At 40.3% G+C, this 15,064-nt stretch overlaps 2 protein-coding genes across 4 annotated transcripts in view; one reads left to right on the forward strand and one right to left on the reverse strand.

The window, feature by feature from the left end:
• Window positions 1-1,712: 1,712 nt before the first annotated feature.
• Window positions 1,713-14,731, reverse strand: MCM4 (minichromosome maintenance complex component 4). Of its 2 annotated transcripts, none has more exons than XM_085316258.1 (17): window positions 14,629-14,731; window positions 13,970-14,070; window positions 13,575-13,739; window positions 12,581-12,744; window positions 12,394-12,492; window positions 12,164-12,259; window positions 11,982-12,077; window positions 11,389-11,527; window positions 10,699-10,919; window positions 10,460-10,580; window positions 8,070-8,329; window positions 5,764-6,129; window positions 5,197-5,324; window positions 3,667-3,874; window positions 2,891-3,119; window positions 2,596-2,729; window positions 1,713-2,187 (listed from the first exon to the last, which is right to left on the reverse strand). In XM_085316258.1, exons 2-17 carry the CDS (start codon window positions 14,037-14,039, stop codon window positions 2,095-2,097), a joined length of 2,589 nt encoding a protein of 862 aa, XP_085172384.1. In that variant the 5' UTR covers window positions 14,040-14,070; window positions 14,629-14,731; the 3' UTR covers window positions 1,713-2,094. The 2 variants fall into 2 exon arrangements, with proteins under 2 accessions (XP_085172384.1, XP_085172383.1); XM_085316257.1 differs by lacking the exon at window positions 14,629-14,731 and adding an exon at window positions 14,161-14,467.
• PRKDC (protein kinase, DNA-activated, catalytic subunit) overlaps window positions 14,583-15,064 on the forward strand; it is an 84,500-nt gene continuing 84,018 nt past the window's right edge. For both annotated transcript variants that reach the window (XM_085316255.1, XM_085316256.1), the window contains exon 1: window positions 14,583-15,010. In XM_085316255.1, coding sequence (XP_085172381.1) covers window positions 14,770-15,010 — 241 coding nt within the window. In that variant the 5' untranslated portion in view covers window positions 14,583-14,769. The remainder of the gene's footprint in view (window positions 15,011-15,064) is intronic.

The raw sequence follows: 15,064 nt of genomic DNA on the forward strand, positions 1-15,064 counted from the left end.
GAGCTCCTTACTGCATATGGGTCTTAAGAGCCACCTAGTGGGGTTAATCTGCAAGTGACTCTCTATAAACATCAAATACAGAATAACCCCTTAATAAGCATTGTACTTAAATAGTTTAAGTAGGGGATGAAGAGTCTTCCTAAATTGAAAGGGGAGCTAAAAATCTGACATAGGTGCAAAACTAATCTGCTGTTCCCTGGAACACTTGATTTCATAGATAATACTGAAATGTGTATCTGAAATATATATATATTTTATATATATATATATATATATATATATATAAAATATATATATATTGCCCAATTTCTATAGTAATTGTTTCCATATTGACACCTGATTTTAACTTAAGAAATTCTGCTAGTGTAGCCAGATGTATTACTATACCTGAATCCATATTTTACACAAAGTTAGTTTTTGTAAAACTCAAAAGCATCTTTAAGAAACTTTTATGATGCTGTTTTGTCCAATAAGAGAAGGTACCAAATACTTGGAAGTTAGTAGTCCTGTTATAGCTGTAAGTGCACAAACAGACAAGACAATTTAGAATTGAGGTAGTATCATTTTATGGACCAACCAGTATAAATGGAAGAAGTGTGGAAGTAACAGTCTTCAAAAAATAAAACTCTTAAGCAATTGTTGTGTATCAGACCATTTCTGATAAAGTAGATAGCAACTGTGGAGTAAAGATATATTACATGGGGGAAGGCAAGAAAAGGTCATGAGATGGTGCTTTTCAAGCAAAATAGTTAATAAAATTCCAGAGAGGAAAGTAAGACACCATAAAAATCAGTGTCACTGGAGTCTATTATTCTGGTCTTCCAGGGAGTTTAGAATTCTATTTTATAGACTCCCTTTGAACAGAACAGTAAGCCGTAACTCAGAGACCTAGACTTCCCCTGTAAGAGCATAAGGTGCACTATGGTGCTACTAAGCCATAAAACCCAAGAAGCTGAGTAGACAGTGATCTATATTTACTAATTGTAAAGGCTAGGGAGATAGCTATGACCTGATCTAATACTTCTGACACACATTAGGTTAACTCTTGGATAGAAGGAAAGTTTCTCCTCAAACTCAAAACAAGTCACTGAAAAATAAATCTATTTTAAATGCTACAGCTAAGAGAAGCAACTGGTGCTTTACAAGCATAATAAAACAGTAGTAAAAAAAAGTTTTTTTTTTAGGTTCCTTTTCACATGGCAAGAGCAGATCATAGACTTTGCCTCATCTCTACTGAAAGCAGTGCAAGAGCATCCATTGCATAGCTGAGTTAAATGGAGCTTTGTGAGCAGCTAAGGTCAGCGTGGTGTTCTCTGCACTGAAGTGAATTAGGGAACACTTCTAGCTCAGTGATGAAAACTGTAGCAGCTATTGACATTCAATGGCTGAGAGCATCTGCCCCAGTTACAACTGTAAAAGAATCTCTAGTCATGCCCAACTAGGACCTGTTCCTTTTCAGGTCTTATCACATGAACTTCTGGAGAAGGTGGCTATCCTAGTTTATCCAGTGACACTTAAAATTTCAAGTAGAAACTATCTGCCCTTTTGACACTGAGGATACTAACAAAGCACACCTAAGTCAAATAAGAAAAAAGAGAAACTCTGAACAGACTCTCACAGAGACCTCCGTAGAAGTCATAGAACTCTAGATTAAAAGTGTTCATATCACAAGATACATTCATTTTCATGTTAAAAAAAAGAATGCTAAAAAATAAAACTTAAATCCAGTAATTTTATTTCAGGTTTTAAAGCAATACTAACAAATTACATTTACCAAATAAGTCATATAAGATGAATTTTTACAATTCAGTTTGAATACATACCTGTTGTTTGGATGTTCTAAAAAAATTCATTAAAAAATTGTGGCAGTAACATGTTAGTAATACATTTAGCTCAAATGTAAATAGCCTTATTCAGCTAAGCTTATTTAGGTCCTTCATAATCAACTATGCTGATAGAAGTGCCACTTAAATGGTCATTATTCTTGTCATAGGAAATGAGAGTCCCAAATCTGGAAGATCTTGCAGGTCAGTAATGTTGTAAGTAGTAAAGCGAAGTAAAACCATGACAGCTGACTTGTAACAAAAGGCTAACTTACAGCAATCTAACAGTCTTTCCAGTCACAGTCAAGAAGTCATCATCAGCCAAGGCACGAAGTGCTTCTTCAAACATTTCTTTAGTGATGGCCTTAAAGAAAAAAAAAAAAAAAAAGGCAAAAAACTTAAAACACAGGAAAAAAAATAATGCTTTTAACACATTTCATAGCAGTTTTCATATCAGGTTTTTCCAAGTTTCAGTGGTTTTTTTTTTCTGAATTTTGAGATCTGGCCTAGAACCATAAAGCTGAATTGTTTTCTGGCTTCTGCTATAGCAAGGATTCAGCGATCTTAACTACCAAATCCATCAGTCTTCAAGCCTATATAAAACTTAGCTCGTTTTATCTGCAGTGGAATTGGCTTTGCAGTCATGTCAACTTCAACTGAACAAGGTTTCCCTTTTCCTTCATACTGTGATTTGAAGACCAGATTATGTTGATTTGGAAAAACGCCACATTAAAAAAAAAAAGTACATTTAAAAACAATAATAAAAGTTTACTGTGTCAGACTGTGCTCGGAGATCGTCAAACAGCTGTTGGTATTTTAAAGCTGGTGTTTTGCCCTTTGACTGGATAAGCTTCCTCAAGGCTTGAGCCAGCTCCTCTTTCCGCTTCCGAGCTGTTGCACTCATTCCTTATAAAAAGAAAAAATAACACCTTTCAGAGATAAGTTACGAAGGACAGGTTAAGTTTATATATATTATATACACACATAATATATTATATACACACACACATAATGTGAGTGACAAAAGCCCACTAGTATTCTGACTTTATCACTTTGAAAATACAAACCTGTAGTGAGAATGGATACATCCACAATTCCTGTCCTTGGATCAGTGGCAGACTGTTTCAGAGCTTCCCGATGGAGGCGTTTTGCTTCTTCCACATCAATGGTTTCAACTTTACCCGAAAATCTTATTTTAGCATGCGCTTCTGCCAGACGGATCAGAGACTCAAGTTGTCGAGGATATGCAGAAACCATTCCCCTGCCACTACCAATTTTCCTCATATCCACATACGCCTGGAAAGAAGAAATTCATTAAACACTTCAGTAAATCCTGTTATTTATTATTCATGTCATTTTCAGAATCCCCTTCATCCCCCACCTACTACTTCAGCACACAAGCTATTTGGCAAAAGCAGTTCCAAACACTGTACTTCCGCTCAAATACATATATTTTATTTTCTTTTGCCACAAAAGATATACATATCAGGTGTAAATCTTCCCTTGATACAACAAGTCATGATAATGAATCAAGTTTTGAATCACTTGAAAGACTTTAGACTAGTTTTACTTAGTTGCATCTGTACAGACAGGCTTATTTAACTTCAGTAGAATTTTAAACTTTAATGTGGTAAAAGCAAACCAACATACCTGAAAGCAAGCTAAAAGATCATAGCACAGAATGACTTCCATACTCATCCATTTTTCCTTTTAAATGCTAGTGTTTATAAATTTTTGGAAGGATCTTAGAATTTCTATATAGGTAAGCAGCATACCTTCCAAAAGGTTTTGCCATTTTTGACAGGTCAGTAAAGACTCGGTAGGCTAACTGCAATTCCTTTACCTCAATAAGGGCTTGGCTCGCTTCTTCACTTAATCTGGGATTTACATAAGTACGAGCATACGCAATATAATCCCTCAATACTGCCATATCCATGTATTCCTCCTCCATCTTTTCCTCACTTTGATAGTACAAAGAAACCAAATGGCGAGCAAGACGTCTGTCATAAGCTTCATCACGTGGATCCAACATTAAGAAGATCAAGTCAAATCTGAACAGAATAAGAATCCAGTATTAGTGTGTGTACTTTCTTGCCATGTAAAATAGTTTGTTTTAAGGTTTTGATGCCACAGATGGAGGTAGGAGTTATTTGACTATTGCTTCTTCTAAGAAAGAGTTGCTATATTAAACTGAAAAGCTAATTTTCCTAAAGTTTTTTTAAAAAATAAAAAGGGTAATTACTTTGAGAAAGCTCTAAGAAATCTACAGTTTGGGTTTACTTTCAGCCTATAATTTTGAAACTTTGAAGATGAGATACATTTTGTGAAATTTAGTTCCTTTGCTTGGACAGAACTGTCGGGGGCAAAATCATTTGTTTCTTTAAAAAACAGAACAAAGTTACTACTAATGTTATTGCCCTAAAAGGCAACAGCAAGGGGGCATGCACAGATAAACACACTTCCAGTTTAATCTGGAAGAAAGTGGTTTATAATAATTTTGTAAACTTAATACACAACATTGTAGGATATTGAATATGCCCAACTCTAGATACAGGTGGACAGCACATTTTGGTTTGGTTCAAATCACCTCCTTAAGGTACTGTTTCTCACTGGCAGTGGCTAAACTAATTAAGTAGCTTTATGATTAAAAACTTCTAGGAACCTTCAGCTCTGCTTTTTAATTTGCTCAGAACTGGCAAAGTTCAATGTCTATCCCCTGATGCAGACATTTTTTCCAATATTCTCAGCAAATTCTAAACCAGTTAAGTGTTTTCAGGCTACACAGTGTACCATCAGCATACTTTATATTTCAAGTGTAAAAGTTCCTCACAAAATACAACTGCTGCAGTTTAATTTTTAGTATCAGCAGCCACTGAATATTACTCTAACAGCTGTCCCCAAAAAGGTGAGTACTGCCATCTCCAATGGTTAAACTTTATACACATAACACAAAAACAAGAAGGCTTAAAACGTCAGATTCTACTGCCTCCAGTGTAAGTTTCCTCGCTAATCATCCATGTTTCACTTCAGACTTTCATGGGGCTAGAAAAAACACCTTGAGTTTGTGTTCAAGTTATGAACCACTGTAAGTAGTTCATCTTCTCTAGGAGATGATGAAACAAGAAAAAATAGAAAGGTACATACAAAGAGACCTTACAAATCTCATCAGCTCTTCTATTTTAGATGGAGATAAAAACACTAAAAGACAGTTCTCTACTCCCATAGAAGCTGCAGAAACATTTAACAGGAATGCTACAGAAGTTTTGCACTAAGCTACAGAGAACTCAGTATAGTAGAAAAGAACAATTGAGTCATTTCCACAAGAGAAGGTACATCTCATAAGAAAAATGAGACATGCAAAAGGTTGTAATACCTTGATAATAATGTATGTGGAAGCTGGATGTTTTCAATAGTAGTTTTTTTGGGATTCCATTGTGATTCTATAGGGTTAGCAGCTGCTAGGATAGATGTACGAGCATTCAGTTGGCAGATAATTCCAGCCTGTCAGGGGGGGGGAAACAAAAAAACAACCAAACAAAAAAACTTCAATAAAATCTGAAACTGGTTCTCTTAGAAGAAGCTTTTTTTCCAACTGTGTACCACCAAAACTTTTTTTATTCAGCTTCATGAGATCACTTGTGTATTATTAAATGGGTTCACTAAACCAAAAACTGTATTGCAAAGCCTTCCAGGATGATGGAATAACAACATCAACTGGAAATGCTACCAATATGTGGGTTGCAGCCCTTTGCACTACAAAAATCTATGTTCTTACGTAAATGAGTTACATAATACAGAACTAATCCACTGGTGACAACAGAAGAGTGTAATGCCTCAACAGAAAAGCATAATGCCTCATTATTCTGTTAACTTTTTGGTTTCAGTTGCCTAGCTCATACCATGGATAATGGAGAGAACATGGAATTAAACAGAGGCGTACCTTTGCAATGGAGAGAGTCTGTTGTTCCATTACTTCATGTAGTACTGATCTTGTACTTTCATTCATTTTATCAAACTCATCAATGCAGCAAATGCCATTGTCACTAAGTACTAAAGCACCTGTCTGAAGAACCAGTTGCCGTGTTTCTGGATCCTTCATCACATATGCAGTAAGACCAACTGCACTTGAGCCTTTTCCAGATGTATATTGGCCTCTAGGAACAAGGTTATACACATACTGGAGCAGCTGTGATTTACTTGTACCAGGATCACCACATAGAAGAATGTTGATCTCAGCTCGAAAGTTGCCTCTTCCTGTGTGACTGAAATCCTTTCTTGATCCCCCGAAAAGCTGAAGCAGAATACCCTATAAAAAAATGGTTCTCGTTAAAAATCTAGACATCAACTCTTATATAGTCAGAGCAAATCCAACTGTTGAACTAAAACATCTAACAAACTGAAACACTTAAAATTAACAAAATTCAGACATAAGAACACATTTGAAATTGTTTTCTGAAGCCTTAAAAAACATTCCTTATTTATAGATATCCTCAGTTTCAGTTAATTCAAATTTAGTGCTTGGGTCCCACAAACTCAGCTTTAAAAGTTTTGGGTTAGATTCTTTTCAAATCTATTCCAGAAGTTTGTAATCAGAATTTAGGTAATCAATTCTGCTGACAATAGGAGGGCTAGAATAGAATACCATTTTCCATGAGGCTGCTTTAATCTAGGGCTAAGGCATTATTACTTCTTTCAAATCAAAAAGTCATTCATACCTGCTTTTTACTCAACAGGAAAAAAAAAATCCATTTTTATTTTTCAGCTAAACTGCTTTCCTGTGTTCACAGAATAGTTACATACAAATGCCTTCTTCCCTATAAAGATCAAGAGTGTAGGTTTTTATTTTATTGGAGTTTACCAAAACTTTGTTCTTCATACCACCTGAAGAAAGTGTCAAATTGCAATGTTATTAAAGAAATAAAAGGAACTAACTTCTACTATTTCGGAAATAGTGAAATTATTAGTATAAATCATATGCTTGTGACTTTCAGTGAACTAGAATCATCAGGAAGTTTTTATTATTATTATTCACAGGTTTTTTTAATATTAGTTTTCCCTAGTAGTGTACAGCTAGAAAGTCTGAGGAGTTAAGTCAATATAAATACTTGGCTGCTAGAGACAAGAAGGAAAAAAACAGGAAAAACTGTACACTATTTCATGCAAGGGCTTTGCAGGTTTTTACAGTGGAGAAACTTGCAAAGTGGAGTAAGCTGTTTGTATCACCTTTGTTCTTATTCACTTGGAACAACTTACTGAGGTTAATAAAACATTTTTGTTAGATTCAAGAAGCATGACCTGCCCCTGTTATATTTTGCTAAAGGTCTTCAGTACAGAATATTGATGCTCCAATCCATGTGGATTTCTAACACTTCTAAGCGTTAAAAAATAGGTATTTTGGACATTGTTGTGAACAAATTTTGGTCTGAATCTGAAAAGCCTCTGATGAAAGACCCTTAACTTTCCTCAACTCCACCCCCAACAACTGATGGGTCACATCAGCATGCTGAGATGACAACACCACACGAATGAAAGAGACAATATTCCTGCTGAAATGGAAAATCTCATGGTTCTGAATTAAATGTCTAGCCATTTCAGCAACCAGTGAATTATGTTGATGTACAGGTTTGTGAGAAAAGGCAAAAAAAAGCTTTATAAAAGAGGATTTTTACATTACCTTGAGATGTACTATCAATTGTAGTTTGTACAGTGATAAAGTTTTAGTACGTTAGTTGAACATTTTATTAGAAGATGATAGTTTTCAGATAAATCTAGGCAGTTGTTTTGAGATCCCATAAATTAGGGTCAACCAAATGTCATTTTTAAAGCTACTGCTCTTTTGCAAATGCTTTTTAATGAGCGGTCACTTCCAAAGTTACAGCTACTTGTTTTTCATTGATCACATACAGCCTGGACATTCAGGAAACTTCGAGAAGAATCTCTCAATTATGTTTTGGCAATTCTGCCGCTTTACTAACTTTTCAGTATCTTCCCTCTAATTAACATTCCCCAAAACCATGAAAATAACTATGATACACTTATAACCAACTCCTGATAGGACAACTTTAAGACTGCTCAATCATGCACCAGACTTTAAGAAAAGTCAGGAATCATATCAGTTAAAAAAAATAAAAAAAATAAAAAACTTGCAAATTTGAGTCTTCCAAGACTCAAGAAAGTCTTACAGCAAATATTCATAATTATAAGTGAACTTGCACGTAAACATGACTTAAGTTGAATTTAATTTACCTTTTTGATATCTTCATGCTCATAGATACTTGGTGCCAATGCTGAAGAAAGTCTCTCATATATATCTGGTTTTCTAGAAAGCTCTTTTAGCATTTCCACACGTTCCTCTGCAAACATTTTTTGTTCTGTTTCTTCATCAACACCATGCAGGCGTTTTGCATCAGTTTTACGATAGTGTATGACATCGATGTGGGTCTTATAGACAGATTTTACATTGCTGACTCTTGAATTAATTCGAATTGGGACTGCCCTGTAGATACCTAAATACAATTTTGAATCACAGCATTAGATGAAGAAAACATGATGCAAGGAACAACACTCCCCAAATCCCACATTTTTACATTTTCCCTTGCAAAAATCAAGTCTTTCAATACAGCCTAAATACTTTAGTCAGTTTATTCCCCAGTACCAAGAAGTCAGTGGAACATATTTACGTCACCTGGAGCATATTTTTGCAGGTATGCATATATTTAGCATTCTTACTGCAAATGCTCTCAGCAAGTGAAATGCTTAGGCTTTTTTTTCCTCTATCTCCAAAAATGGAGGCTTGAAAATACTTTTGATACTGTTTTATAATGGCTAAAAATAACATTTTCCCCCTTTTTGAGGAATGCCAAGTTTGATAGGCTTCTAATTTGTCCAGAAGCTAAGTATTAACTGATAGTAGTACAGCAGTTGTTTTAAAGCAGTAAGTGCTTTATCTACTTATCTCTATCTACTAATAAAATACAGTTGTAACCAACAGCATAAGAAGTCTTATTATTTTGTATTACTGCTCTATTGACAGATCCCCCTGAGCCTTCTCCAGGCTAAAGAGTCCCAGCTCTCTCAGCCTCTCCTCATATGGCAGATGCTGCAAGCCCTCCATCATGTATATGTGCATCATCATCACAGCCCTTTCCTTGGTTTGCTCCAGTACATCCATGTCTCTTTTGTGCTGGGGAGCCCAGACATGGACACAGCACTCTAAGTTTAGCCTAACTAGAGCTGAATAGAGGGGAGAGATCACCTCCCCTGACCTGCTGGAAGCACTCTTCCTAACGCAGCCCAGGAGGCTGCATTCATCTTCACACCGCAAGGGTGCATTGCTGGCTCATGTTCAACTTCTTGTCCACCAGGACCCCCAGGTCCTTTTCTGCCACTCTCCAGCTCGTTAGTCCCCAGCCTCTACTGGCAAAGGGGGTTATTCCTTGTCGGGGGCAGGACTTTGCACCTTCCTTTGTTAACTTCTTAAGACTCCCATCAACCTATTTCTCTAGCCGGCGAGTAGCAGCGCAACCATCTGGTCTATCAACCACTCCTCCCAGTTTTGCATCATCTACAAACGTACTGAGGGTGCAGTTTGTCCCATCATCCAGGTCATTAACTGGTGACTGGTTCAAGCTGAATTTTGTACTACTGACCCCAGCAGTTCAGCTAGTTTTCAGTTCATGTCACTGTCTACTTATCTAGTCTGTGCTTAATCCGTTTGTCAGTAAGGATGTTAGAAAAGACAAAAGCCTAGTAAAGCTTTTGATACGGTCAAGATAAACAACACCCACTGCTCTACCTTCATTCACAGGGCCAGTCATCTCACACAGAAGACTATCAAGTTGCAGAGTATCACTTCCACTTTGTAAATCCACACAGGCTACTCTATCACCTTCTGTCCTTCACATGTTTGGAAGTTGTTTCCAGGATTATTTGCTCCATCACAATGGTGTGAGGTTGACCAGCCAGTAGTTTCCCAGATTATCCTTGTTGCTCTGCTTAAGGATAAGAGCAACATTTGCTGTCTTTCACTCCTCAGAAGCCTCCCCCATTTGCTGTGATCTTTCAGATTAATCTGGAATGGTCTTGTAATGACAACAGACAGCTCCCTCAGCACTCATGGATGCACCCCATTAGGGCCAATTAAGTGCACTCTCACTCACTGCAGTGTACTTATGTATATTTACCTACTTGAAGGGCCATGTTATAGTCAGTACATCTCTGAGGTGACCAATAAAAATAAGTCTCTCTCTCTCTCTCTCTCTCGCTCTCTCTCTTTGGAGTTGCTTCCCATCCATCCTAGAGTTCCCTTTAGCGATCTGGTTTTGAGTATATTCATATAAACATCTCAAATGCACAACTGAAGATTGAAGATAGCATATTATGGCTAGTGGAACAAACACATGGAAAGAAGGAACCCTCTCATGCAATGGTTTTGTGTTGCTGATACGAAATTACAAACAAGCAGATGTAGGTAATACTCTGCAAGTTAGACTGTACTTCCATATCAGACTTAAGAGGTTGTTGGCTACACCAACCAGCCTAACTATAGACATGTTCAGTTATTAGTTAAGCATAATGATACATTAAGCCATTAAAATGCAGTAAAAAAGGCTGCAAATACTCAAATTAAATTTTACCTGTAACATTAACTCTGTCACCTGGTTGAACTTTATCAACAAGGTCATTATGAGCAAACAGGGCAACAGTATGAGGGGTCTGTCCAGCTGGCATATCTTCAGGAGACTCCTGCAGTTTGATCTAACAAAAACACTGAGGTTTAGTTTCAAACAAGCAAAACTTTTCTACAAAACAGTCTCACAGCTCATTTGCAGAGACAAAATTGTTTCATTTTAAGCACAACCAAGATGCAACATACCATCTGTTTATCAGAAAACATGGATCGATTGTGAATCAATGCCATACTGTGTGTTGTGTTACAGTTCTTGCATACTGATGGTTCAGCAATCCTGCCACGATCAATTTCTACTCTTGTGGTGAAAGCGCAGACCTGGCACTTAAAAAACGCTTCCTGCATCTCTGGAATTAACTGGGAGCTTCTGATTACCATACCACTGATGGTGATAAGTTGATCAATATCTACAAAATATAGATACCCATGTCATCACATCATGCTTTTAAAATAACCTTCCAAACTCCACATTAAGTTAATTTTTAGGTGGAAAGTGGACATTCACAGTTAGGCACTAGGTATTTTGTCTAAGACAGAAAAAAATATATATATATGAATTATACATATGTTTACACACACACACATATATAGCATAGTATAAGCATTCTAAATTGCACGAGTACTAAAGAAAGGATTTTTTGCACTTGCAAGACCATCAGTAGTTGATGTCAAGAGACTTCCTTTAAGGATAATTTTTTTTCCCTCTCCTCTAGACCATTTTCTTCCAAAACGGACCAGTGATACTAACCAAGGGACATCAGTCTAGATGGACCTAAGTCTAGGTTTGTGCAATTGTTTATATAATTCTTTGTTAACACTCAGTAAGTTCATATAAATCCTTACAGTTGTTTCCTGACATGATAATCAAGAGTTTACCTTCAGGGTTTAGACTTCTCATATTTCTAGTCTTCAGTGCATTATATGGCCTTACTTGAATTTGATGTTCTAATATTGAATCTGGGTAACGATCAAAAAAGATCTCATTGGCAGCCATGTCAAATGTAGGGATAACTTCCTGTATAAAATAATCAGGAATAGTTAAGTTTAGAAGTAAAAACGCTTTGTGCAAAAATATTTCATTCTGCGATTTTTATGTGCTGCTGAACAGCCTGGAATGACTAAAGTTATGCCAGGTAAGCATTCCCCTACCAAGGGAGAAACTTGATATTTAGACCAAAGGAATAATTTGAGCATTACAAACGCAATAAAACACAAGATTCTGGACACAGCCTCTGCATCCTAGATGCACTACAGTCTAGCAGCTAACTTTTTATTTATGTAAATGATAGCATACTATCTGTGATCAAGTTCTAAATACTACAAAAGAAAACGTTTTATATTATAGAAAAGAAAGAAGCCACAAGAATTATACTAAACATACAAAACATCCAAAGCGTTTAAATAAAAACATTAAAAGATAGAAATATGAAAAATCCTCTTAAAGACCAGAAACAAATGCATTATTTCACCTGAGGATAGCAGATCAGTTGCCTATAAAGATTTTCATCAAATGACCTTAGATGGTCACAATTTACATTCAGAAATGGTTCCCCAACCATATTAATCTGCAAAATATGAGAAGAAATCTTTAGTTTAGTAGCATCAAATAAATAAATAAATAAATAAATAGATTTAGCCATGCTACAATTACCTCTTCAAGTCGTTGCATATAGCGTGGCTCATTAAGATCCAAGCCAATGTCTTCATCCTCTTTAGCTACTGGGTCAATGAAACGCTGAAGAAATCTCTGGATGTTGAAGATGAGAGAGAACCGGAAGAGAAGGATTAATCAGATTTAGTAGTATACGCACACTTTGTACCAGATAAGATAAAAACTAGCTTTTCTAATTTAAAAACAAAAAAAGTCATTCTTTAACCTACCTGGAACTTTTCTTTGCACGAAGCTACGTTAACATCTGTTCCCCAAATAACAAGTTTTTGTCCAAGAGATTGCTCACTTGCCACTACATCCTCAGCTGGCTGTGTGAAAACAAATTAAGCTCACACAAATATGCATAGTTGTTCTAAAAAGAAGTTGTCAAATACAAGATTTGAGTCATCTACTTACCCCATCTGAGTGTAAATCAACTTGTCTGGCTTTGCGGACAGACCCAAGATCAGGCCTCTGCCTAACTGGAGTTCCTCGTACACCACTTCGTGGAGTACCTTCTACCCTGGAGCTGGGTGTCCCGTAAGTCAGAGGTGAACTGATGTCAAAGTCGAGAGGAATAGCTATGAAGAAAACAATTATGTTTATCAAGCCATTTTACTTTTAGATCAGACTAAAGATAAAAATGCATGGCTGTATTTGTCATTCTTGCAGCTTTACTGTCATAAAATGAATAACATCAATCCATATAAATTCCAGCTTATTATTACAAGAAAAATATGTAGCTAGTCTACCTAGACCTTTTCTTTGCACTGACATGTTCCCAAAGCTGAGAAGTTTTAGTTAAGTTTTATTAAATACCTGCAAAGCAGTAGTTTTAAAATATGTTGGCGTTTAATCATAGTTAAAATGCACTATTTTCCAGTTAAATACTGGTAGTTGCTTGTTAATTGCTGCCATTTATTTCACTGCTCAAAAATACACTGAGAACTGTATTTAACTGGAAAATACCAAACGAGCAACTACCAACTACTGCAATTAAAAACAACCCTACTTTTTTTTAAAAAAGGCAAAAAGGGGCTTTTTAGAGTTAACATGGCAATCAACTCTGATCCTTTATGTATTCTTGGTTTATTAAATTATTTTATTCCTCGCAGAAATACGTAACAACCTAATACATGCGACTCGGCCGTATTTCCTTTGTTTCCTGTTTGAAACTACAAAAGTGGATCAATTAAGATAACACCTCCCCTACAACACGCTGGCCCTGTTCCTGCACTGTTCGTTGTGCCAGACTGGACTGAGCAAGAGCTAACACTTCCCAGCCTAGGCTCGCTGCGCAGCAGCGCGCACGGCTGGGTGCATCGTACACCTCAGCCGGCAGCAAACGCCCGAGCAGAGCGGCAGGGTGTGCCTGAACTACCGCGGAAAGCTGCCGGCGGCCTGAGCGTACCCGGGTGGCGGAACTGCGGAGGGCTGGAGAACAGCGCGTCCTGGGCGGTCGGGCTCTGCAGGTCCGCGGCTGGAGAGGTCGGCATGGGCTGCAGGTCGCCCGTGGAAGTGGAGTCATCTGTTCGCCGCTTCTGCGAAGGCGGGGAGCGGGCGTCCTCCGCGCGCGCTGCAGGACACAAGCGGCGCCCCGCAGGCGCTGGCTTCGCCGCACGGCAGCCCGAAACCCGCGGCGGCCAGCCAACGCCGCCGGGCACTAACCACGCTCCCCCGAGCGCTACGGGACGCAAGGCGACGGCCCGCGGCCCAGCCGCCACCGGCGGGACCGGCTGCCCCAGCCCCGAGCGCCGCCTGCGACCCCCCGGCCTGCCCCCGGCCCCATCCCGCCAAGGCACTCACGGGTCGGGGGGTTGCTGCCCCGGCCGCGCTTGCCGCGGCGGCGGCTGGGCGTAGAGGCGGGCGACGACATGGCGCTGCTCCGGCTCCCGCGGCGATCCTACCTGGGCGGGGGGAAGGCGCAAGCCGGGGGTCGCTCCGGCTCCGGCCGCGGCCGCTCGGCGGAGCGGGGAGAGAACGACCCCCGCGCTTACCTCGGCGGCCCCGCAGCAACCCGAGGAACTCCACGCCAAGCCGGTCACGCGGTCACGCTCTCGCGGGCTTTCTGACCAATGGGTGCGCGCGATCCCAACGGGAGCTCCCCACCAGGGCAAGGAAGGGGGGGGTGAGGAATAGAGAAGGAAAGAAGGAAGGGGACGACGGCTCCAGGCCCCCGAAAGAAAGGTCGCTCCTAACTCGCGCTGCTTCGAGAGGGTCAGAACTACACTGCGGGCTCCTCGCTGCCCTAAGAGGCAGAGGCCGCCCTAAGGAACGTTGCGCTGCCCCCTCCCAGCCGAGAGTGGAACCGCCCGCACTCAGCCCAATTTCGCGGCAAAACGAATCCTTGTGGTGGCGTGGGGAGGCTGGAGCAGCCCATTCTCCGGGGGGGGGGGGAAGGCAGGGCAGGAGTAGCAACAGGATTAGGAGCAGGAGCGTCCACAAGCCGCGGCGTGTGCACGTACCGAGCCCGTCCTACAGCGAGAGACACAAGAATTCTCCGCGGCCTCTTCCGCGCTGCCGCCCGCCGGCGTCGCCTAGGGACGCGGCGCTCCCCGCCGCTTCGTACGGCCCAGCCCCGCGCCGCCCCGCTCGCCGTTCTGCGCATGGCAGCCGGCGGGGGAGGGCGCTGCGCCGCTGCTTCCGCCTTCGCCCCGTGGCCGGTTGCGTCCGGTGGCGGCATGGCGGGCTGTGCGCTGGTGGGCGCGGACGGCGTCCAGGACGGGCTGTACCAGCTGCACCGCTCCTTGCAGCACGGCGATGCCGGCACCGCGGCTCTGCACGGCTACGGGCTGCTGCGCGGCGTGGGGGAAGCGTGCCTCACCGGCGCCGCGGACGGCACGCGGGGTGCGCGCGCGCGCGGGCGGGCGGCCGTTGGGAGGCGCCGGCCGTTGGGAGGCG

Source organism: Rhea americana, unplaced genomic scaffold, assembly GCF_003343005.1.
Source record: "Rhea americana isolate MKP2758 unplaced genomic scaffold, rheAme1 scaffold_46, whole genome shotgun sequence".
Classification (NCBI taxonomy): domain Eukaryota; kingdom Metazoa; phylum Chordata; class Aves; order Rheiformes; family Rheidae; genus Rhea; species Rhea americana.